Source organism: Podarcis bocagei (assembly GCF_964188305.1).
Source record: "Podarcis bocagei genome assembly, chromosome: 12".
Classification (NCBI taxonomy): Eukaryota; Metazoa; Chordata; class Lepidosauria; order Squamata; family Lacertidae; genus Podarcis; species Podarcis bocagei.
This window is the reverse complement of record NC_138137.1, coordinates 15,074,598-15,096,933: the sequence shown is the minus strand read 5'-3', so window position 1 is coordinate 15,096,933 and position 22,336 is coordinate 15,074,598. Positions and strand designations below refer to the sequence as shown.

Here is a 22,336-nt window from a genome sequence, read left to right as displayed (position 1 = left end):
TTCCAATCCCTGAACCCCTTCCCCACTGGAGGCAGGGCTCCCCTCCTCGCCGGAGGAAGAGCTGCTTCGCACGATCTTCGGAGGCTCCCTGTAACCCAACTGCCCTTCCACCTCTTGCCTCTGAGCTGATGGCAGTTCCCTGACAGCACCTCTCTTTGGGGCAGGGGGGCAGCTGAGAGACCACAGGCTGCAGCAGCGGGTGCCTAGAGGACTCCCAAGGAGAAGGGAAAGGAGAGGAGGCTGTGGGAACACTCCACAAGGGAGGGTGTTCAAAAAAGGGTGAGAGGCTGCCAGCTCTGCAGGCAAGGGGTGATGTAACCGGGCTCCTGAGTCCCACAGGGGTGCCACAGAAAGAATGTCAAGGGAGAAGAGGACTCAAAAAGATTGAAAACCTCTGGCATTTGGTAATGACCACATCCCTTTTGCCATTCTCATTGCTATCGTTTCATCACAGGTTCTCTTAGTTTTTTCTGATGGGCCAGATGACAGCATAGAAGTGCTCAAAACAACTGCCGACGGTCTTCGCAGGAAAGGTATATAGATGCTAGAAAACATTTCTGCATGGTGGTACCTGAGACATTGTGCTCATAAGCAGAGCCAGGAGCAGAAGAAAGGATGCATTGATGCTTTTGAGCCTGCCTAGCTTATTCCTCCTGCCCTTTATCTTCTGATAACCAAAATGTGCGACATTTTCATCCATATGGGAGGCAGTCCGTAAAGGCTGACCGTCTTGCACAGACGGCCAGGACACAAACAGAACTTCCTGTGATAGTTTTATGCTGACACTAACATTTCAGAAACACCACACTATTGATGCCTGATCATTGTCCAGCTGGGTTGTCCAAAATTAAGAGAGAGCTAATATGTTCCCCGAGACTTTGGAGTTCGGAAAATTCGGTTACGAATTATCTGGAATCCTCAAAGCATCTTGACGTGGCTTCAGCTTAAGGGATCAGATGCAGTGGGGGTGTACACATTTGGGTCCTCAAAAAGAAAAAAGAAGAAATAAATCATCTGTCTTAAAAGTTTCCAAAATAAGGAGAATGAAGGCAGCTGCTGTAAAATAGGTGTCAGAGATAGGTGTCAGGTTCTAACAGAGATCGTATCCCTGGAGAAAGTTTTTCGCTGGAAATACGCTGGAAATAAAGAATGTCATCTTTTCTTATACAGCTGTGTTTCATTTTAAATAATAATAATAAAAATACACCTACCATCTGTTAAGCACAGAGCTGATTCTGGCAGTCCCCTTTCCTCCCAGAAGAAAGCTGAAAAATGAAATTTCACTTCTGCTTTGAATTCAGCTCAAGCATGAAGAAATTGATGTGGCCAGCCCAATTCCTGAGAAAAATAACCACACAGGAACACATACTGTAGCATCCATTCTGATTTTACTGATTTCCGACTTGTTTGGCCCAATTTGATGAAAGCCACCCATAGATTGATGTGTTAAAATGAATTCTCTACAGTTGTCTTGCTTAAAGGGGAATGAAATCAAGTGGGACTTTTCAAAATTAAATCTTATTATATAACCCAATAAAAACTGCAAAAATATGAGTAAAACATATGGCTGAATATTATCATTAAAGTTTGTGTTCCAATGAGGGATGAATAAAAGCCAGCTTTCTACAAATTTACCCATTAAGCGAAAAGTACACTTTTCCATATTATACCAACTGAGCAGAGATTGTGAGTTCTGTGATGTAGCGCAGATATCAGCAAACTTCCCAGTTCTATTATGTATTTTGTGGTTTTATATCTTGATTTTATTCTGTGAACCACCCTGAGGTCCAGAAGTATAGGGCTGTGTATAAATTCAATCAATCAATCAATCAATCAATCAATCACCTCCCAGAATGTGAATGTTTAAACATCCAAGAAAAGCTGTTTAGGGATAATTAACTCTGTCTTTTCTTTTTAAAACGTCTTCCCATTTTTTTTAAAAGAAATCCAAAATATAAATTTTTACACTTCTACTTTAGAAAATCCAATAATTGGTTTTCACACCATTTCCTTTTCAGGCCTGAATGCACTTTTAACGATAGGCCTGGGAAACTTTCAGGAATTCCATGAACTGCAGGAAATAGAGTTTGGTAGAGGATTTGAATATATGGAACCTTTGCTCATCGGAAACCCAGAACTCCCCAGCAGGTTATGGCGAGCGCTTGTAAGTTTCTTCCGGGAAGGAGGAGGTAAAGGGATAGGACACTCTCCTCGGTTCTCAATGGTGCCGATGGTAGCAATGACCGGCATCCATTATTTTGCAGGATACTGTCACTGAACGGGAATGCTGCAATGTTTGCTGCAAATGTTTTGGGGAAGATGGAATTCGGGGTGTGCCGGGAACTTCTGGAATAAAGGTAAAATGAGAGAAGAGTGGAGCGTATGAGTGTTACACAAGCGCGGATGAAGTGTGGTTTGCTTATTTTTTTATTAGATTAGCCATTCATCGACAGATCTTAGGGTGATTCACAAGATAAAAATTGAGAAATGGCGCTGCCACAGTCAATATCGCTTGAAGGAGAACAGCCAGATGAAACACTGATTTCTTTCCTCTGCCAGCCTGTGAACAGTGATAGCATCCTAATACAGAGCCAGGAGGCACCAGGATTCTGTCCAACATCTTGGTGTAAATAAATATAAATATATCATGATGATGGAATAGGATGTCCCAAGTTTCATCAGAGAAATGGTGGAGGGTATGTTTTGGATCTCATCAGACTTCCTCTTTCAAGATTTCCTATTGAAGTTAAGACCCATAAAGTGACCTGCAGACCCATAAAGAGTCAACAACTTAAAAGAAATGAAAAGGATATTAAGGTATTACTGTGAGCTCATAATTCTCAGTGTGGTTTAACAGTTATCCCTCTTCACAGGGAGTTCTGTGAGGGAATAGGGGCCTCCTAATAACTCTCAGAACCCTTAACAAACTACAGCTACCAGAATGCTTTTGGGGGAAGACATGGCTTTTTAGTTTTTATTATTATGTTTTAACAACAACAACAACAGCAGCAGCAACAACAACACAACAACAACAATAATAATTTATTATTTATACCCCACCACTCTGGGTGGCTCCCAGCAGAATAATAATAATAATAATAATAATAATAATAATAATAATAACAACAGTGATAAAACTTCAAACATTTAAAACTTCCCTAAACAGGGCTGCCTTCAGATGTACTGGAAGTCACCCAGAGTGGCTGGGGAAACCAAGCCAGATGGGCAGGATATAAATAATAAAATAACAGTAAAATAACAATAGAAGAAGAAGAGGAGGAGGAGGAGCTTTAAATGTTTGGTGAGAATGTAGCATTTACAGGAATGAACTGATTGGAAAAATATTTTAAAAATACAGTGGTGCCCCGTAAGACGAATGCCTCACAAGACGGAAAACTCGCTAGACGAAAGAGTTTTCCGTTTTGGAGGTGCTTCGCAAAACTAATCTCCTATGGGCTTGCTTCGCAAGACGACAATGTCTTGCGAGTTCCTGCTGGTTTTTCCCCCCTTCCCCCCCTTTTTCTAAGCCGCTAAGCCGCTTAACAGCTGATCCGATCAGCAGATAAGCCGCTAAAAGCCTCTAAAAGCCTCTAATAGCGCTAATAGCGCTAATCCGCTAATCCTTCAATGGGCTTGCTTTGCAAGACGAAAAAAACCGCTAGACGAAGAGAATCCCAGAACGGATTCTTTTCGTCTTGCGAGGCACCACTGTAAAAAAATTCTCCAGTAGCACTTTAGAGACCAACTAAGTTTGTTCTTGGTATGAGCTTTCGTGTGCATGCCCACGTCTTCAGATAAGGTGCTACTGGACAATTTTTTACTTTTATTTTTAATTTCTACTGCGTCAGACCAACACGGCCACCTGCCTGATTGGAAAAAGTAAGGGACAAACACGAAACTGATCCAAGTCAGTTTTCTGTGGTTTCTTCACTTACTTCCATAAAGTCTGAATGCTTCGGACAACAATTTATTAAATCTTTCAAACCTCAAGCGTGCAATAAGAATCCAACCTCCAGCTTCTTTGGTCATGAATCTTCTGTCAGTCCATGGATCCCACGATTGTTCGGCTGTCAGTTTTCCTTGTTAACTTTTACCACTTGAATGGCTGAAAGATGATTCACTAATTATTTTTGCAGGGGTCTGTGGTGAACTCCCCTGCATTTCAAAGAGATGATTCAAAGAGAGTAAGGAAGGAAGGATTGCCACACACGCTGAGTTGAGTTGAAAACATATCCCAATTTGATTGTTTAGTAACATTTAATAAACTTCAAAAAAGTGGTGTACAGGAGGCAAGATAACCTTGACTCATACCCTCCAACATTTCTGTGATGATAATAGGGACGTCCTATTCCATAATAATTTTTTTTACTATTTATACCCCACCCATCTGACTGGGTTTCTCCAATCACTCTGCGAGGCTTCTAACATATATAAAAACATAGTAACACATTAAACATCAAAAAACTTACCTGTACAGGGCAGCCTTCAGATGGCTCGGCGGTCACATAACTCCATACCCTCCAACATTTCTCCGATAAAAATAGGGACGTCCTAAGGAAAAGTGGGACACTGCGGGATCAAATCAGAAACTGGGATGGCATCTGTAAATCCAGGATTGTCCCTGAAAAATAGGGACACTTGGAGGGTCTGCCTTAAACAGCCATTCCTAGAATTCTTTGGAGGAAGTCCTGACTGTTTAAAGTGGTATGTTACTGCTTTAAGTGTACAGTGCAGATGGGCGCAGACAGCTAATAATGTGAGCTGTACACTCTTGTCTGTAAAACAAAGACCTAGGAGTGGAGTCCTATCCCTATAGATGATGAACTAAACTCCTGACATTCCCCTTAAAGAAGCCCCTGGAGGAGAGGGTGGTTGCAAGCAGTTGACTTCTTGCTTAATTCCCTAAAATTTCCCCCCTCCTGATACCCAAGTGTCAGTGAGGACAGCTTTGCTAGGAAGAAGAACCTGTGTTTGGGGATCTGGTCAAATGCTTTCAGCTGGCACCAATGGCGGGGCGAGGGCTGCTAAAAAGGTTTCCCTTTGGCAGACACAGCTACTTGCATTTGTTTCATCTTAGTTTTTAATGATGCTGGTTTTACATAGCTTTGTTTTTAAAAGGGTTTCCTGGGTTTCAGCCATGTTTAATCTACAGTTTTATTTGTAACCTGCTTGGAGAACATTTTGATGAAGTGGTTTGTAGATTTTTTCCAAATGAAGAAACCAAAGAAGTCCGCAACATAGGAAAATAGTATATTCTCTACAAGTAAAAATAAAAAAAGTAAAGGAACCCTGGACGGTTAAGTCCAGTCAAAGGTGACTCTGGGGTTGCGGCGCTCATCTCGCTTTCAGGCCAAGGGAACCGCCGTTTGTCCGCAGACAGCTTCCGGGTCATGTGGCCAGCAGGACTAAGCCGCTTCTGGCGAACCAGAGCAGTGCACGGAAAATAATAAAGAATAAAAAAGGTCACCTCAGGTCTTTGAAATAAGTGCAAAGAAGCTCTGTTATTTGTAAGAAGCAGCATTTTTGAATTAAATGTGACTCACTCTCTCTGAACTGCTGTTTTTCAGGGAAGTGAGGGCTATCGAGGGCACCCTGGTCACCCGGGTGAGGAAGGAGGACCGGTAAGTAAACACATAGTTCTTTGGGAAAGAAGCAATGCCCTGCTCACTTACGTGAGAGCGGCCTGGTTCTGTTCCTGGGAATCTGCGTAAAGTACAACTTTTAAAAGCATTCCAAACGCAGAACATTTATTTATTTATTCATCCATCAGCCCATATAAAAATTTATAGCCCACCCTGCTGCCTCGAGAGAGTGAGACCTCCAGGCTAGCTTTCTCATACACAAAAATAACAATCTCAGTTCTCATACTCCTGCTCAACTTGAGGACAAAATGAGACCAGTCATGCCAAAGACGAGAAAAGAGGAGGGTGCCAGTAGAGGTAAAAAGGCAAAAGTAAAGGACCCCTGGATGGTTAAGTCCAGTCAAAGGTGATTTGGGGGTTGCAGCGCCCATCTCACTTTTCAGGCTGAGGGAGCCGGCGTTGGTCCGCAGACAGCTTTCTGGGTCATGTGGCCAGCAGGACTAAACCGCTTCTGGCGCAATGGGACACTGTCATGGAAGCCAGAGCACACGGAAATGCCATTTACATTCCTGCCACAGTGGCACCTATTTATCTACTTGCGCTGGTGTGCTTTGGAACTGCTAGGTTGGTAGAAGCCCTAAACCAGTGGTGTCCAAACTTTTGAGGGTCCGATTTGATGAAGTGAAGGGCTGACCAAAGTTGTTGAGGTTTTTTTTTAGGATTTTACCCCAGGAAATAAACTGCCACAAGGGCTGGATTAAACTGACCAGTGGGCCGGATTAGGCCCCCGTAACGGACTTTGAACATGCCTGCCCTTAACAGTCCATAGAGAGCTGTGGGCTCAGTGGCATTAGATTGCTGATTGGCTATTGTGGGAGGAAGAAGCTGCTTCTTCTCCTCCTTCTCTTCCTATATTACTACTACTACTACTGCTACTGCTATTTAGGGACGTAGGAGAAATATAAATATAATATAAATATAAATAATAAATTATTATTATTATTAAATTTGATTCAGTACACATTTAAAGCTGAACATGTTAAATTCACACTTTCCAAAATATGAGCTGAAACCCAGCTATCCTTTGAAATGTATATGTTTCCGAATTTTGCAACGCAGTTCTCCAATCTTTACAGAAATTCATACAGCCAGGAAAACCATGCATGTGCTGAAAATAACGTGCATAAATGTGTTACATTAGGAAACTTAGTTGCTGAAATGTGCCCATTCATCACAACTGCGTATAAAAATGTGTTTGGCAAGATAGATTCTGTGGGGATTCCCCCCCCCCCCCCAAAATTATGAAATATGTGAAGAATTGCGCTTACCATTGGAAAAACAAGAAACTGAGAATACAGAATTTGACAGGTCCTTCCATATCTATTATTATTGTTAGTAGTAGTAGCAGCAGTGAAACAAGGATCTACAACAAAATGTTGCAGAGTGAAGTTTGAATGTTCAAGGGGCCAAACCACCAGACCTTCCCTTCCCTTGAAACTCAATTCCACCCCCTGGTTTTTCCATTTTCCCCATGCTTCTCAGCTGCCGGGCAGTATCCCATGACCTACTAAGCATATACAGTCCTCTTTGGGCTGCTTTGCTTATACACAGTGTGACCGGAAAGTTCAATGAATGTTCCCAGAAATCGGACAGTGAGAAATATTCAAACATACAATTGGCACTGGAAACCTATGAAATGCTCACAGTTGTGTACGGAGATGAAGCTGTAACTCAAAAGACAGTGTATGATTGGTTTAAGTGTTTCTGTGAAGGGCGGCAAACCATTGAAGATGACCCTCAGTCTGGCAGATCATCGATGAGTAGAACGGTGGCAAATGCCAACACAGTTATTGAGTTATTGATGCGGTATCGGTGTTTGTCTGTCCGAATGATCGCAGAAGAATCGCATATTCCACGAGAAATCGTTACTGGGGTTACTGAGGTATCCCACCCTCCATATTCTCCCCATCTGGCCTCAATGGATTTCTTTCTTTTTCCAAAACTGAAATCTGCACTGAAAGGGCACAGATTTTCCAACATTTCACACGTCCAAGCTGCTGTGACAAGGGAACTGAAAGAGGTCTTCTCCAGAAGTTCCCAACAGTTCTGTGAACGTTATCAAGGGTGCATTGTGTCAGGAGTTCAGCAGGAATTCTAACACATTGTATCAGAAGGCCTGTAAAGTATATATGTTTGACTATTTCTCGCTGTCCGATTTCTGTGGCAATTCACCGAACTTTCCAGTCACACCTTGTATATTTTTCAACTTCTGCAAACTTTGGGGTTCCCCTGTGCTTGCTGACACCTCCCTCTTGTCCATCGGTGCTGCTGCTTTGACTGCATCAAGAACGCACACTCAGTTCAGTATTCACAGAGAGAGCAAACGGTTTGTGTTATGTGAAAATCTCACAATGTGACCCGATGGCTTGTAATTTATTATTGTTAAGGCTGACACCCCCATACTCAGTGAAACCCGGCCACAGCTATGTGGCAAGTGGGCGGGCCAGCAGATATCAGACACTCTGGTCACATGTCTTCCAGAGACAGTCAGCCTTATGCACTGGTTCATGTGGGAAGTGTGGCTTTTACCAATCTCTCTCTTCATTAGGGAGATCGTGGTCTAATGGGTATCGCTGGCAAACGAGGAGAAAGAGGCTGCGCTGGTTCAAGAGGCCTAAAGGCAAGTGAATGGTTTTGAAGTATATTTTTCCTCAGGGTGCATCCAGATCACTATTCTTGCCACAATTTATTTCTTTTTCTCTTCTTTTGTCCATCTGTGTCTTGCTGTGGATTTTCGTGCAGCTCCATCATATACCGTATTTTTCGCTCTATAACACGCACCCAACCATAACACGAACATAGTTTTTAGAGGAGGAAAATCCGTAGGCATGCCCACCCGTAGGCATTCCCTCCATAACACGCACAGACATTTCCCCTTACTTTCTAGGAGAAAAAAAGTGAGTGTTATGGTGCAAAAAATACGGTATCTTTGAGAATTTGGGGCTCACATTCCTCCCCTACAGGAATGCAGAATGTGTGCCTTTCCACCTCTAAAGCCACTCATTTATCTGGATGAATCCATTTCTGTGGATATATCCCTTAGACTCGGGTGTGTGCACACCTCGGAAGTCTGGCACGAAAATAAACAGGGTTCCTGAATCTGTGTTGGGAAGTGATGGGTTGCCTTTCTTTTTGGTTCTGCTAGAAAATGATTGCTGGACAAAACATTGCCAGGATGCACATTTGGAGCGAATTAATGTTAGGGATGCACTTGGTTCTTGCATCACAAGCATCAGTACAGTGGCATACAATTTGCTGGTTCATCTCATGAATCTTGTTTTTGAATATTCTGGTTTCTAGTATTATTAGTTGGGGGGGGGAACGACACCTTTATACTTGGATTCTGCCAATAATTCATGCGTACTTTCTAGTAGCTCACTTGCAGTGTGTCTCTTTTGCATTTCAGGGACCAAGAGGATACCGAGGAAATAAGGTATGTGCGCTTTTAAAATAGGGAAAGGAAGACTTCTCTTCAGATAGTGCTCACCGGTGTTTCGCTTTGGCCTCTTTCCCATAAGTACTTACAAAAGCCTCACATGAGAAGTGGGGTTTTGTATAACAACAAGTAGTTTAGAATGATCTCTGGGATCTCTTCAAGCAAACTGAGGAAGCCTCAGCTGTTTTTGGAGAAGGGAGTGGGAGGGCTGCCTCTGACCATAAACGTACAAGGTGCCTGAGGCCAGTCTTGCTCATGCCTATGTTTCCTATAATGTCTTCATAGCGAAACAGCACAGTTTGACTTCCTGGAGTGACTCCAGAGCTCTGCAACATCTTCTGTCCTATTGCTCCGAAGACTTTCTAGGAAGTGTAGTCATTGATAGAGGGAGCGTGCTGGCCTAGAGGGGCTGTAATGTGTTTGTAGTAAGAGGTGGATGGAGCAGCCAAGAGAGACAGCAGGGCAGAGATCTGAGCATCCTATTGCATGGTAGCACACCTTGTTTGGGGATATGGCTTGAATAATAAAAAAGATAGATGAGAACTCTAGCTGTTTAGGACTCCTACTTCCATGAGCCCCAGATAATATGACCATCCCAAGAGTCAAGGATGATGTACGTCGTAGTACAAAATATCTGGAGGGTACAAGGTTGGGGAAGGTTGTTAGATACTATTAAATACTGTTTGCCATCAGTTTTACAGGTGGCCTGAGATGGTTTTGGGAACACTATACCAAATGAGCAATGGGTACATTGTATACCCACCTATGGATCACTCTCTTTGTTTTACATATTTTATTTTTGATTTATTAAATCTTCACCCGAGGATTGCAAGGCAGTATACAGTGTAAAAACAGAAATGTGCATAACATAACATAACAATAACAAATGAAACAATAACCCCCTACTGTTTATTGCAGCAGAAATGTCTCAGAAATTTTATTTACAGGGGTAAATAATGGTGAGCATGTTTTCAAATGGTTTCAACAGGGTGAAAATGGTGACAGTGGACTTGACGGGATCGATGGACAAGAGGTAACATTTGACAGACCATTTGATGGTGGATTTTTTTGGGGGTACAGTCTGCTTTCCTGGATGGTTCAAAGAAGTGCACCACTTTTAAAAGGACTGCAAAAGTCAAACAATCATCAAGTTACAAGTCAATAATACTGAAATCTTGTGGATGTTTCAAAATGGTTTAAAGAGGACAGCAGACCCATAAACATTCCCCAGATGTTTTCGTAAACAGGCTTGTCTTTGCAGGGCTTTTAAAAAAAGGAACTTTTACTGTGGGACAGGGGAACAAACTCCAAAGGGCACTTTAACATCATGTGAAAGGGTATTTAAATAATGATGCACACATTTGTTTAAATAAATGTCATGAAACATTATTTTAATAGTAAACAACTGCCGTTTCAAGAAATTTGGCATTTGAAATTTAACCACAAATGTCCAGAACTGCAGAAGATTTCTCCCCAGACATACTTCAGAATCTCACTCTGGAACAGGCTAATGATGTCTCCTTCCTCTGTTTGAAAGGAAGTTGACAACAGCAGACTGGGAATTATAACAGGTTGCACCAAACCCACCCAGACCTATGTTTAGTTACCCATCAACTCTGTGTTACCATACCTGTCTGTGCTTTGTCCAGTAGAAGATTTTTGCACCATGCCAGAAGTGATAGGCAACAACTGGCAAAGAGGCACAGACACAGAAAAACCTAATTCACTCCAGTGTGGGAGATGGGGCAATTCAGAAAATTACTTGCTGCTGTTCACACACTTCAACCGATATGATACGATATGATAATCTTTATTGTCATTGTCCCATACAGAACGACGAAATTGAAAAATCTACATAAGACATTCAAAACCTAACAAGCCTGCTATCCCTGCTATCCCAACCTGCTTAGCCCCCTAAAAACTCTGATACCCCATTTTTAAATACAATATACTCCCATACAGACTCCTTACAGTGCGTTTAAAACCAAAATCGCATTTGGGTAGAAACTGTTTCTCAGGCAGCTAGTCCTAGTCTTTATAACCCTGTACCTTCTTCCTGAAGGCAGAAGCTGAAAGAGATCATTTCCAGGGTGCGTACTATCCTGTGCTATCTCTGCCGCTTTCTTATGGCACCTGGAAGCATAGATTTGATCCAAGGTGGGAAGAGTGCACCCAATTATTCTCTCCGCAGTCTTTACAACCCTGGACAGCATTGCTTTCCCGCTGACCATGCAGCTCCCAAATCACACACACAGACCATAAGTTAATACACTCTCAACAGTACAATGGTAAAATGCCATCAACAGGTCCTTTGAGAGATTGTTTTTCTGGAGGATTCTTCGGTATTAAGGTATTTTGCTGCAGCTTGCTGAAATCCGTTCTGTATTTCTGTCAACATTTGGCATTATGCACCTCGCCGGAACACCAGTTTCTGTGTAGCCTTATCAGCAAGCGTGCCCTGAATTCCAGATTCCCTTGAAGTATCAGGTTTGATTAAGCCATAGGTTCCAGGGTTTGCTTATAACGGGGCAGCAACTCCTAAATGACAGTCTGAAATATACTCAGAGTCGAGAGTGGATTTTATGCTCTTTATTCAGCTCATAGTGGTGAGGAGGAATGAAAGTCCCACCAAAGTATCTGCTTTATATACATTATTTACACAATGGGCTGCACGTGATTGGCTAATTCCGGAATTCTCCTGTAGGCCAATCAGGTTGTGGATTCACTTCCACCTGGAGTTGGATTGGGTGGCTCCTGCAGACCAATCATACTGCTGCATTCTGAATCCTATTGTTCTAGGACCAATCAGACTGCTGCATTTTGGATCCTATTGTTCTAGGACCAATCAGACTGCTGCATTTTGGATCCTATTCAACTCAGTACATAACACAGTCTGAATCTGAACAGTTGCTAAATCTACATTTTGATTTCCCTAAATGCAAACTGGGACCAAGCGGAATTAAGTCTGCTTGGTGGGGGATTTTGATCACTTGGTGGTGCTATTCATAGCTTGGGGGGGGGGAATCATAGAGTTGGAAGGGACAACAAAGTCCAACCCCCTGAAATACAGGAATCTTTCTTCAACCACAGGGCTCAAGCTCATGACCCAGGAGATTCCCTTTTGCTTTATATGTTTAAATAGCTTTATATGTCTTCTAAAAGTCTGGAGACTCTGCCTGAGATTTCTATGACAAGCATATCACACAAGATTACTGAGTTGTACTTCTTTTTCTTTTGGGGTTCTAGGGAGAACGAGGAATTCCTGGATCACATGGACCAAAGGGCAGCTCAGGACGAAGGGTAAAGATAATTCTATATTTTAACTGTCTGTTGGCAAAAGGCACTAGGGATGTTCAAACTTCTTTACGTTCAACGAAGGTACGACCTGTGTACCAGTGTGCTCAGATAGTTGAGCTGCATGCTTACTTGTATATTTATTCACATGCAACACCCAACAAATGTACAGTCCGTGTACCTGTGCACACAATTGTTGAGCTGCACAAATAAATAAGTGTTTGTTGTTTCACACAAACACTTGTAGATGTGTAGAGATTACTTGCACCTCTGTGTACGGTTGCCTTGCCTATATAAGCCTCTGAACTGTTGGAAAAGGCTCTGAACTGTCTAATGACCAAGGCCCCATTCGTACTATACCATAAACTCCAATAGTTCTCTGAGGTGGAAGACTTCCTATTCCACCACCGACATCATCATTTTACTATTCATACCCCACCCACTTGACTGGGTTGCCCCAACCACTCTGGGTGGCTTCCAAGTTATATAAAAACATAATACAACATTAAACATTTTTTTAAAAACTTTTCTATACAGGGCTACCTTCAGATGGCTCTGGGATCAGATAACTCCATACCCTTTGACATTTCTCTGATGAAAATAGGGACTTCCTAAGGAAAAGTTGGACATTCTGGGATTAAATCAGAAACTGGGACAGCTTCTTTAAATCCGAAACTGTTTCTGGAAAATAGGGACACTTGGAGGGTCTGCTGTATGTTCAAAGCACTATCATATGCTTTAAACAGTGATGACGCCCCTCAAAGAATCCTGGGAACTGTAGACTTCTTAGGACACACCTATTTCCTTTAACAAGCGGCAGGTTCGAGAGTTACCTGGGAAGAGGGTTTGACTGTTAAGCCATTCTAAGAACTGTAACTCTGCAAGGGCAGTAGGGGTCACCTAGCAACTGTTAGCACCCTAAACAAATGAGTTTCAGGATTGTTTGGTGGAAGCCATGACCATTACTGTGTTATCGTACAGCTTTAAACATCTACTGCAGATAGGACCTAAGTTTGGAATATACAGTGGTGCCCCACAAGACGAACGCCTCGCAAGACGGAAAACCCGCTAGACGAAAGGGTTTTCCGTTTTGGAGGCGCTTCGCAAAACGAATTTCCCTATGGGCTTCCTTCGCAAGACAAAAGCCCACAGGGAAATCTCCGGGACAGCGGGGAAGCGCAGTGCGTCTTCCCCACTGTCCTCGGACCTCCTCCGAAGGCTGACAGTGGGGCGGAGAGACCTCCTCCCGCCGCCAGCCTTCGGAAGGCTGCTCCGAAGCCTGGCGGTGGGGCGGAGAGACCTCCTCCCGCTGCCAGGCTTCGGAAGGATGCTCCGAAGGCTGGCGGCGGGAGGAGGGCTCTCCGCCCCACCGCCAGGCTCCGGAAGGCTCCTCCGAAGGCTGGCGGTGGGGCGGAGAGACCTTCTCCCCGCGCCAGCCTTCGGATGGCTGTCCTGAAGTCTTGCGGTGGGAGGAGGGTTTTCCTTCCCACTGCTGTTCTGAATGCTGTTCTGAATGTTGGCGGTGGGGAGGAAAAACCCTCCTCTCATTGCAAGCCCCGGGAACAGAGGAGAAGCGCTGCGCCCCTTCCCCTCTGTTCCCGTACCTGTCCTGAAGGCTTGCGGTGGGGAGAAAAGCCCTTCTCCGCACCGCCAGCCTGGCAAGCGGTTTCCATAGGAACCCATTAATTGATTTTCAATGCATTCCTATGGGAAACCGTGCTTCGCAAGACGAAAAACTCGCAAGAAGAAAAAACTTGCGGAACGAATTAATTTCGTCTTGCGAGGCACCACTGTATATCTAATTCACAGGAAATGTTAGTCAGCAATTCTTCTGCCCAGTCAGTGGCCCTCATCATTCTGAAATAAGGCCCGAGGAGGTAAAGATTGCATTTGATAAGGTGAGGTGGTACATAACATTTTAACTGCTGTTTGTCATTTTTTTTTCCGGATGAAGGGTAGAAAAGGCCCCAGAGGAGAGCCTGGTGAGCATGGAGAGCTTGGTATAAGAGGAGACAATGTGAGTAATGATGGCTGCTGTTATTATTTTTTAATCAAAAATCCACACATTTATCGATTTATACCCAACCTTTCTCACAGAACTAGCTGCTTCCAGTTCTGGCCTTTGCAGCTCTTGACAGCCCTTCCCTCACCCCAAATTTTGTTGTGGCTGGACTTACAAAAATGTAAGAAGGGGTCTGCAGGATCAGGCTGAAAGGCCTATCAAGTCTAGCATCTGATTCTCGTAGTGGCCAACCAGAGGCTGTGCTTTGAGAAGACCCATTTCGCCTTGTTAGACGTTACAAGAAAGCAGACACGTGGATTACAGCTGTAAAGATTGAGTAGAGGAAAAGAAAAGGAAACAATTAGATAAAATTAAGGGGGAGGATTTGCTGAAATAAATTTTGAAATTGGAATGCAGAAAGGGGAGGTATGAGGAGGTCGGTGAAATAAGCTTTAAGAAAAAAGGGATTTGAAATTATACATGTTTGTTTTTGTGTTTGTATGTTTGTATTGTGTATTGTGTGTGTTTATATAAATTGTGAAAATCCAATAAAAATTTTATTTAAAAAAATAATACAAGAAAGCGGACACAATCTGCTGTTCTACTATTGGTACAGAACACAAATGCATTTCTAAAAGGGATATGACATGGACATTATTTTAGATTTAAAATGTTTTTCAACCTCTCTGACCTCTGTCTTATGAAACTTATCTCCAATCATCATCTGCTCAGATTGCCCGCTTGCGTTCATTGCCAGATGATTCCTTTCATTTCTTCAGGGAAAGATTTTTGATTGCAGGCCTATATTTCAACTAAAATGAATGTTGATGTCGGTCACCCATTCCGCCCCCCCCCCCCAGCTATGCTAGCATAGCATAGGTCACTGGTAACACTTAAGTGTGTATTTGTTCATTTCAGGGGGTTCCTGGAATTGACAACAATGCCTTTGGTCCAGCTGGTGCAAAAGGAATCATGGGACGGCAGGTATCCAGACATCTAGAAATCGTTAAGAACAAACTAATGTGTATATTTAGAAATATCTGAAAAGAGAAGGCGTCATTTTTGCAAGATTGAATGTTGATAGGTTCTTTCATTGAAACAGGGATTTATTTATTAATTCACTAATATTTATTAATATTTATCTTGGGGGCGAAAACCCCACCAAAGTCTTGCCAGCTTGGATCCAGTTGACCTATTTTGCAACCTTAATCCTGATTACTGGAGAGGGAAGAGACACATGAACGCTGTGGATTTTGGCAGATCATTGGGGCGCAATGAAGACAAATGGGAGAAGACGCCTCCGACAATGTGCTTAGTTTGGATCCAGACTAGTCTCTATTGTTCTGTTCCATCAAAGTAGATACGATTTAGATACTTTGATTCAATTGGCTACGGTGAAACTGCTTACAAAGCAATGCCGTACCGCAACTATTCGGATGAGTATGTTTGCCTTGAATTACATGTCAGTGTTTGTCGCACATGTCTGGAATATGTCAAAGGCACAAATGTAATTTAGTAATCTCACTGTGTTCTGCAGGGGGACCTGGGAACTGATGGCGTGCAAGGCGAGCCAGGCGAGAAGGGTGCAAATGTAAGAGCAGCTGTAATAGAGAAGATGTAAATGCATAAAGGAAATGCTATGGCTCAGTTTACAGGGGACAAACTACTTCAAAAAAACAAAAAGCCCAGAACAGAACCCCCTAAGATTATGTTGCAATCCTGTACACTCTTTTCTGCAACTAAGCTGTCAGGTGTGGAGAGTATGACTTCACAGACAAGAATTAACGAGCACTTTCTATTTTATAGTCCTTTGTATTCAATCATCTGACTGCAAGCAAAAATCCACATCTCTCCACAAGGAGAGATAGGACCCACAAGCTACTCTAACTCCTCCCCTTCCATCTCCCCCAACATCCTGGGTGCCAACGGGAAGTTCCTCCTCTCTGCTTTCTTTGTTCTCTAATACGGATGGACCTCCTAGTTCTTGGGGAGGGGGGGGTCCCCCACACTCTGTAATGACATCTCTGCTGGCTGTTCCCTCCCTTCTGTTTCTCAGTCCATTATCTCATAGCTAGGTAACTCCTGTCTAAGCTGCTCAGTGTTTGTGTCTCCCTCTGCTTCTGAAACCGCTGGAAACAGGGAGGGTGAATCTCCCCCGCTCCTCCTCGTCAAAGAGGAGCTGATCTGCCTGAGAATGCATTTCCCAATCCTCTGTTTCAGACCATTCCCTGACATAAGCCCCGTTGAATTGCTTTTGAATCAATTACGCATGGGCTTGTGCTGTAAGCCATAGGTAAAGGTAAAGGGACCCCTGACCATTAGGTCCAGTCGTGACCGACTCTGGGGTTGCGGTGCTCATCTCGCTTTATTGGCCGAGGGAGCCGGCATGACTAAGCCGCTTCTGGCGAACCAGAGCAGCGCATGGAAACGCCGGTTACCTTCCCACCGGAGTGGTACCTATTTATCTATTTGCACTGTGACGTGCTTTTGAACTGCTAGGTTGGCAGGAGCAGGGACCGAGCAATGGGAGCTCACCCCGTTGTGGGGATTCGAACCGCTGACCTTCTGATCGGCAAGCCCTAGGCTTTGTGGTTTAACCCACAGCGCCACCCGTGTCCAAGCCATAGGTAATTGGGCCCAAATGCTACCCAGCATTGGTAGGCTGAGTTTATCAGAAAGTTGCCAACTCGTGGCCTACTGCAACCTGAGGCCTTTCACTGCTCATCTTAGACACTTTAGGAAATGGTTCTCTTTCATCTGCTGGTGACTTTTTATTCCCATATGAACTAATTTAGCTTCACTGCAAACTGGCTAGCCGGTTTTAACTCCTGGTGGTTTAAAATGCAGGGCTGATTGACAAAACACCTCTAAGTTAGCAGAGGTAGCCATTGTCCCATTGCGGAAGCTGGAGCAGCTGACTAGCCTCTTCATTGACTTAGAAGGGTCCAATGTAAGATGAATATTTCCCATAGGTAATATTCTACAGTTACGGTGGCCATGCTTTACAGAGAATAGTCCTCCACTTGAAGGAGTCCCCTATTTGAAGGGCTGCCTGGTCCAAATCTAGTTTAAAGAACCATAATGAGGGAGAGCAGGAGCTACCCATCAACAGCACCCGGGCAGCAGATTGGCCACCCACGCTCGTCACCTACTGGCAGTCTTCCCCGTTAAAAAAGTTCAGTGCATCTCAGTTTAAATAATAGTAACTGGGGCATATCCAGCGCTTCTGTTCTGTTAGTGCATCAGACTTCTGCTTGTGCAACCGAATTTTCCCTCCTCTCCTCTGCGCCCTGCTCCTTGGGCACCCTCAAAATCTTCTCCAGGGAGCTGGAAGACCCTCTGGAGCAGATTTTGCGGGTATGCAGGGCAAGGAGAGGAAAGGAAAATCCTTTTGCATGAGTGATACTCTGTGCTTGCAAAGTTAGATACATATAACTTGTCATTTGCAAATGTATGTCATTTATTGCCCTCTGTTTTGGTGGTGGTGGGGAAATGCATTTCTTCTTTTTGGATGATGTATAAGTGGATATATAAAGTGCCATTCTTTAAAGCTTGTTTTAAAAGCTGTTTTCTCCCCTTTCGTTTAGGGTCCCAATGGCCGCAGAGGTCGCCCTGGCTTAAAGGTCAGTAGCCACTGCACTCACATAATGCTGAATGTATTATTATTAGCTTTTGCCCCTTATTCCTGGAACCGATGCAGGAACTGGCATTGACATTCTGAATAGTGATGACTTGTGTTCCCTTCCTGTTCCGAAGCTGGAACTTCCTTGACTTGCGGAGCTCGATATTGAAAGGAGAGCTGTGCCTTTCATGAAAACAAGGGCATTGTTCTTGATAATCTAGTGGCCCAACCGATCAGTAGAAATTGATCATGAAGACTGGAAGGACCACAGTTTGAAACACGCAGCAGTTTGAAAACTGCTGTTTCAAGATCTGAGTTTGTGGTTAATTCTTAATCCTGGCTTAGGCTTCATAGCATTTCTCAAATCCTCATCTAAGCTCGTGCATTATTATTTTTTTTTAATGTAAAAGGTAAAGGGACCCCTGACCATTAGGTCCAGTCATGGCCGACTCTGGGGTTGCTGCGCTCATCTCGCTTTACTGGCCGAGGGACCCAGCGTACAGCTTCCGGGTCATGTGGCCAGCATGACTAAGCCGCTTCTGGCGAACCAGAGCAGCACACGGAAACACCGTTTACCTTCCCGCCAGAGTGGTACCTATTTGTCTACTTGCACTTTGACGTGCTTTTGAACTGCTAGGTTGGCAGGAGCAGGGACCGAGCAACAGGAATTCACCCCATCATGGGGATTCAAACCTCCTACCTTCTGATCGGCAAGTCCTAGGCTCTGTGGTTTAACCCACAATGCCACCCGCGTCCCTTTTTTAAATGTAGAACTGTTCAAAATATCTCCCTCCCTATATATAGCAAATGCATGGAGGGGGTAGCAAGAGGAGTGTCCGCTAGCAAACCTCTGATGGCCGCATGTCTTCTGATGCTGCTCCCCAGTGTCTGTGTGCTGAGTCGAACATCACATGCTATGTGAATGCAGCTGAACGAGGCTAACATTCGGTTCACTGGGCGGATGTCAAGGATGGGTCTGGGAAGTGTGTGGATATCGGGTGCTCCTGCTGCCCCCTCTATGCCTTGGCTATAGATGTGAGCAGCTCTTGCAACCTGGGGCGTAGAGTGGGAGGGTGCCGGGGGGGCTGTGGCCCAGGGTGCACAATTTTTGAGTAGGCATGAATCGGGCAACCCCACCATGGCCTGGCCTGGTGCTAATCTCCACTCATCAAGGGCTGCGTTGACCGGCCATGCTCTCCCCTGCATGGGCAGGAAGGCAGCTCAACGCTGCCCTGTTTTGCTCTGATAGGAGTGGGGTCACTCCAGTGGTGTTGCCGGTGAGGCCTGGGCTGGCGTTCCCCTACCCACCAAAATTGTGCTCATCCCGGGTGCCAGCAACTGATGCTACACCACTGCTTGCAAACAAGCCATGAAGCTGGATGGGTGGCCTTGAGCCACTCACTACATTTCAGCCTAACTTACCGTATTTTTCGCCCCATAGGGCGCACCGGCCCATAGGGCGCACCTAGATTTTTTTTGGGGGGGGGAATCAAGGAATTTTTTTTTATTTCCCCCCCCTGCAGCCATCCCCAAGCTAGAAGAGGGAGACGGAGCACTCCGTCTCCCTCTTCTGCCTTCAGGGACAGCCTCCCTCGCCTCCGTGGGGCAGCGGCTTGCCCCATTGTCCCCCGAGCTTGTGGGGCTGGCGGTGGAGAGAAGCTTGCTTCTCCCCACCGCCAGCCTCCAAACCAGGTCGGGGAATAGCGGGATGGCGGTGCTCTGCCTCCCCGCTGTCCCCCGAGCTTGTGGGGCACCAACCCCTCTCGCTCTCCAGGCTTCAGTGAAAGCCTGCATTTGCCCCATAGGACGCACACACATTTCCCCTTCATTTTTGGAGGGGAAAAAGTGCGTCCTATAGGGCGAAAAATACAGTACTTGGCAGGGCTGTTATGAGACCCCCTGATCTCCTTGGGCTGAATGAAGTGGAATAAATCACCATTTGAAACTTTTGTTTTCTTCCAAAGACAGCCTGTCACTGACTAGCAGTTCCTCAGGAGTTTTGCCCAGTCTGCCTACATGGATCAGCATGCAGTTATCATTCAGCCTTTGCATTTCTTTTGTTTTTGTGATACATTTCTTGATTCAAATGCACCAAAACGCATATAAGAATGTGCATTTTAGAGAAACACCTATATGCCAGAAAGGGTGTTGTCGTTTAGTCGTTTAGTCGTGTCCGACTCTTTGTGACCCCATGGACCAGAGCACGCCAGGCACTCCTGTCTTCCACTGCCTCCCGCAGTTTGGTCAAACTCATGCTGGTAGCTTCAAGAACACTGTCCAACCATCTCGTCCTCTGTCGTCCCCTTCTCCTTGTGCCCTCCATCTTTCCCAACATCAGGGTCTTTTCCAGGGAGTCTTCTCTTCTCATGGGGTGGCCAAAGTATTGGAGCCTCAGCTTCAGGATCTGTCCTTCCAGTGAGCACTCAGGGCTGATTTCCTTCAGAATGGAGAGGTTTGATCTTCTTGCAGTCCATGGGACTCTCAAGATTCTACTCCAGCACCATAATTCAAAAGCATCAATTCTTCAGCGATCAGCCTTCTTTATGGTTCAGCTCTCACTTCCATACATCACTACTGGGAAAACCAGTACAGTTTTAGGGTAAAATGCCCTAAAATGCTTTTGCAGAACGATGTGGAAACGGGGTGTAAAAGATGAATGAATGCAGGTGACATTGACAAAAATAAAACAAATCCCTCTCTTCCTAAGCTCTATTGCTTTTAAGCCATGCTTACAGGTTTCTCGGGCCTTTTGGCTGGTCCCTGTTTGAAATGGAATGCTAGACTGAATAATCATTGGGTCTGCTCCAGCCAGACTCATCTTACGTTCTTCATTTTCGCGGTGGGATGAAGGGAGTTTGGCCTCAAAATGAAATGTCGCTTGCCCAAAGTTTACACATCTCTTACACACCTGCTTCTGCCAACTTTACAACACCAGCTTCTTTGTAAGATGTTTTCTTTGCAGTGTCAATTTTACTTTGGAGCCATAGAGGGCCCTGCAGGCTTTGGCTTTTATCTGAATTTACTTCTCCCCATCCTGCCACAAACACACGTTTAAATTGTCAGAGCAGACCGCTTTTCTGTCCAAAGTTGAGCATTACTCAGCAATGCTTTCTTTATTTCCTTACAAACCCCATGCCGGTTAATGATTGCCTTAGGTGTCAATAAATGTTTTCTCGGATTACAGCTCCTCCTGGTAATTTTTCTTTTGTCACCAAACTAAAGCTTTGGAAACAGTTCCCATCATTTTTGCTCCAGGGATTCAGGCAAAAAGCGCCAGTTGAACTACCTGATGTTTCGAAAGCGTGGTAATTATGGGTCTGTTTGCTTTGCTTTTTCCATCTCTTTTTCTTAAAGGAAAAATTAGACCAAGGGGGTCGGCTGCATCCTTCTCCATGATACTTAAGTACCTTCATTCACATCCCTAATGCTCAACCCATGATGAACGTATGAACACTCTTTTAGCAATAGAGGGCCCATCATCTGTTAAGCCTGGCACCCTGCATGGTTGGGCAGCCCTAGTCCCCCAGGTTTGTTAACACCTGTCCTCATCTCTCTAGGCCATGCAGTTTGGATCCGCCATTTAGTTTTCCCACAATGCCTAGGAGTGGTGCTTTGTTGGGGACACTTTGGGAAGTTAAAATGGCAGCAATGGATGGTAGCAATGGCACTACACATGAGTCAGCTGGGGCCACCAACTCTGCGGAGGAGACAAGTACTTATTTATGGACATATTTATAATTATCAACTTTAGTCAAAATATAACAATGCAGGATACAACATATAAGAGTAAAATAAACCAAAGTATCTGTCAGGGAACTGACATCAGAGTGAGAGGCAAAGGGGAGGCTCCCAGATTCTGCAGGCGAAGGACCCAGCACCAGGGGGAGAAGCAGCTCGGTAGAGGAGGAAGTAAATCAGCGCAACACCAGGGATAAAGGGGGGCAAATGGGGGAAGCGGAGGGAGAGCTCTGGGATTCTTCTCTGGACATCAGTGAGGAGAGCACAGGTCCTCCACTGCCCATGCCCTCCCTGTGCAGAAGACTCCCGCGCAGTGAGAGGAGGAGGAGACTGGGAGTCAGACAGCTTCTATGCTGGAAAAGGTTTAAGAAACGCCCACAGACAGATTCTGCTAGCGACTGAGACAGCTACGCGGAGATGGGGTGTGCAGTCAGAACGGTTTAACCAAGGCAATTAAGCCTAGAACGGCGACAGTTTATGCACGAGTAATTCAAACCCATTACAGCATCCATAAAAACTTCAAAAACTAACAAAAACTCATATTGCAAAACAATACTGTCTAAACAATATAGTTTTCAATAGTGGCATGTTGTTGCTGTTTT

At 44.6% G+C, this 22,336-nt stretch overlaps 1 protein-coding gene across 2 annotated transcripts in view; it reads left to right on the top strand.

Annotated features, from left to right (window-relative positions):
• LOC308569974 (collagen alpha-4(VI) chain-like) overlaps positions 1-22,336 on the top strand; it is a 99,096-nt gene that overhangs the window by 40,757 nt on the left and 36,003 nt on the right. For both annotated transcript variants that reach the window (XM_081164252.1, XM_081164251.1), the window contains 12 exons: positions 455-533; positions 2,019-2,164; positions 2,265-2,357; positions 5,568-5,621; positions 8,191-8,262; positions 9,049-9,075; positions 10,067-10,111; positions 12,325-12,378; positions 14,327-14,389; positions 15,293-15,358; positions 15,912-15,965; positions 17,962-17,997. In XM_081164252.1, the coding sequence (XP_081020378.1) occupies positions 455-533; positions 2,019-2,164; positions 2,265-2,357; positions 5,568-5,621; positions 8,191-8,262; positions 9,049-9,075; positions 10,067-10,111; positions 12,325-12,378; positions 14,327-14,389; positions 15,293-15,358; positions 15,912-15,965; positions 17,962-17,997 (789 nt within the window). The remainder of the gene's footprint in view (positions 1-454; positions 534-2,018; positions 2,165-2,264; positions 2,358-5,567; positions 5,622-8,190; positions 8,263-9,048; positions 9,076-10,066; positions 10,112-12,324; positions 12,379-14,326; positions 14,390-15,292; positions 15,359-15,911; positions 15,966-17,961; positions 17,998-22,336) is intronic.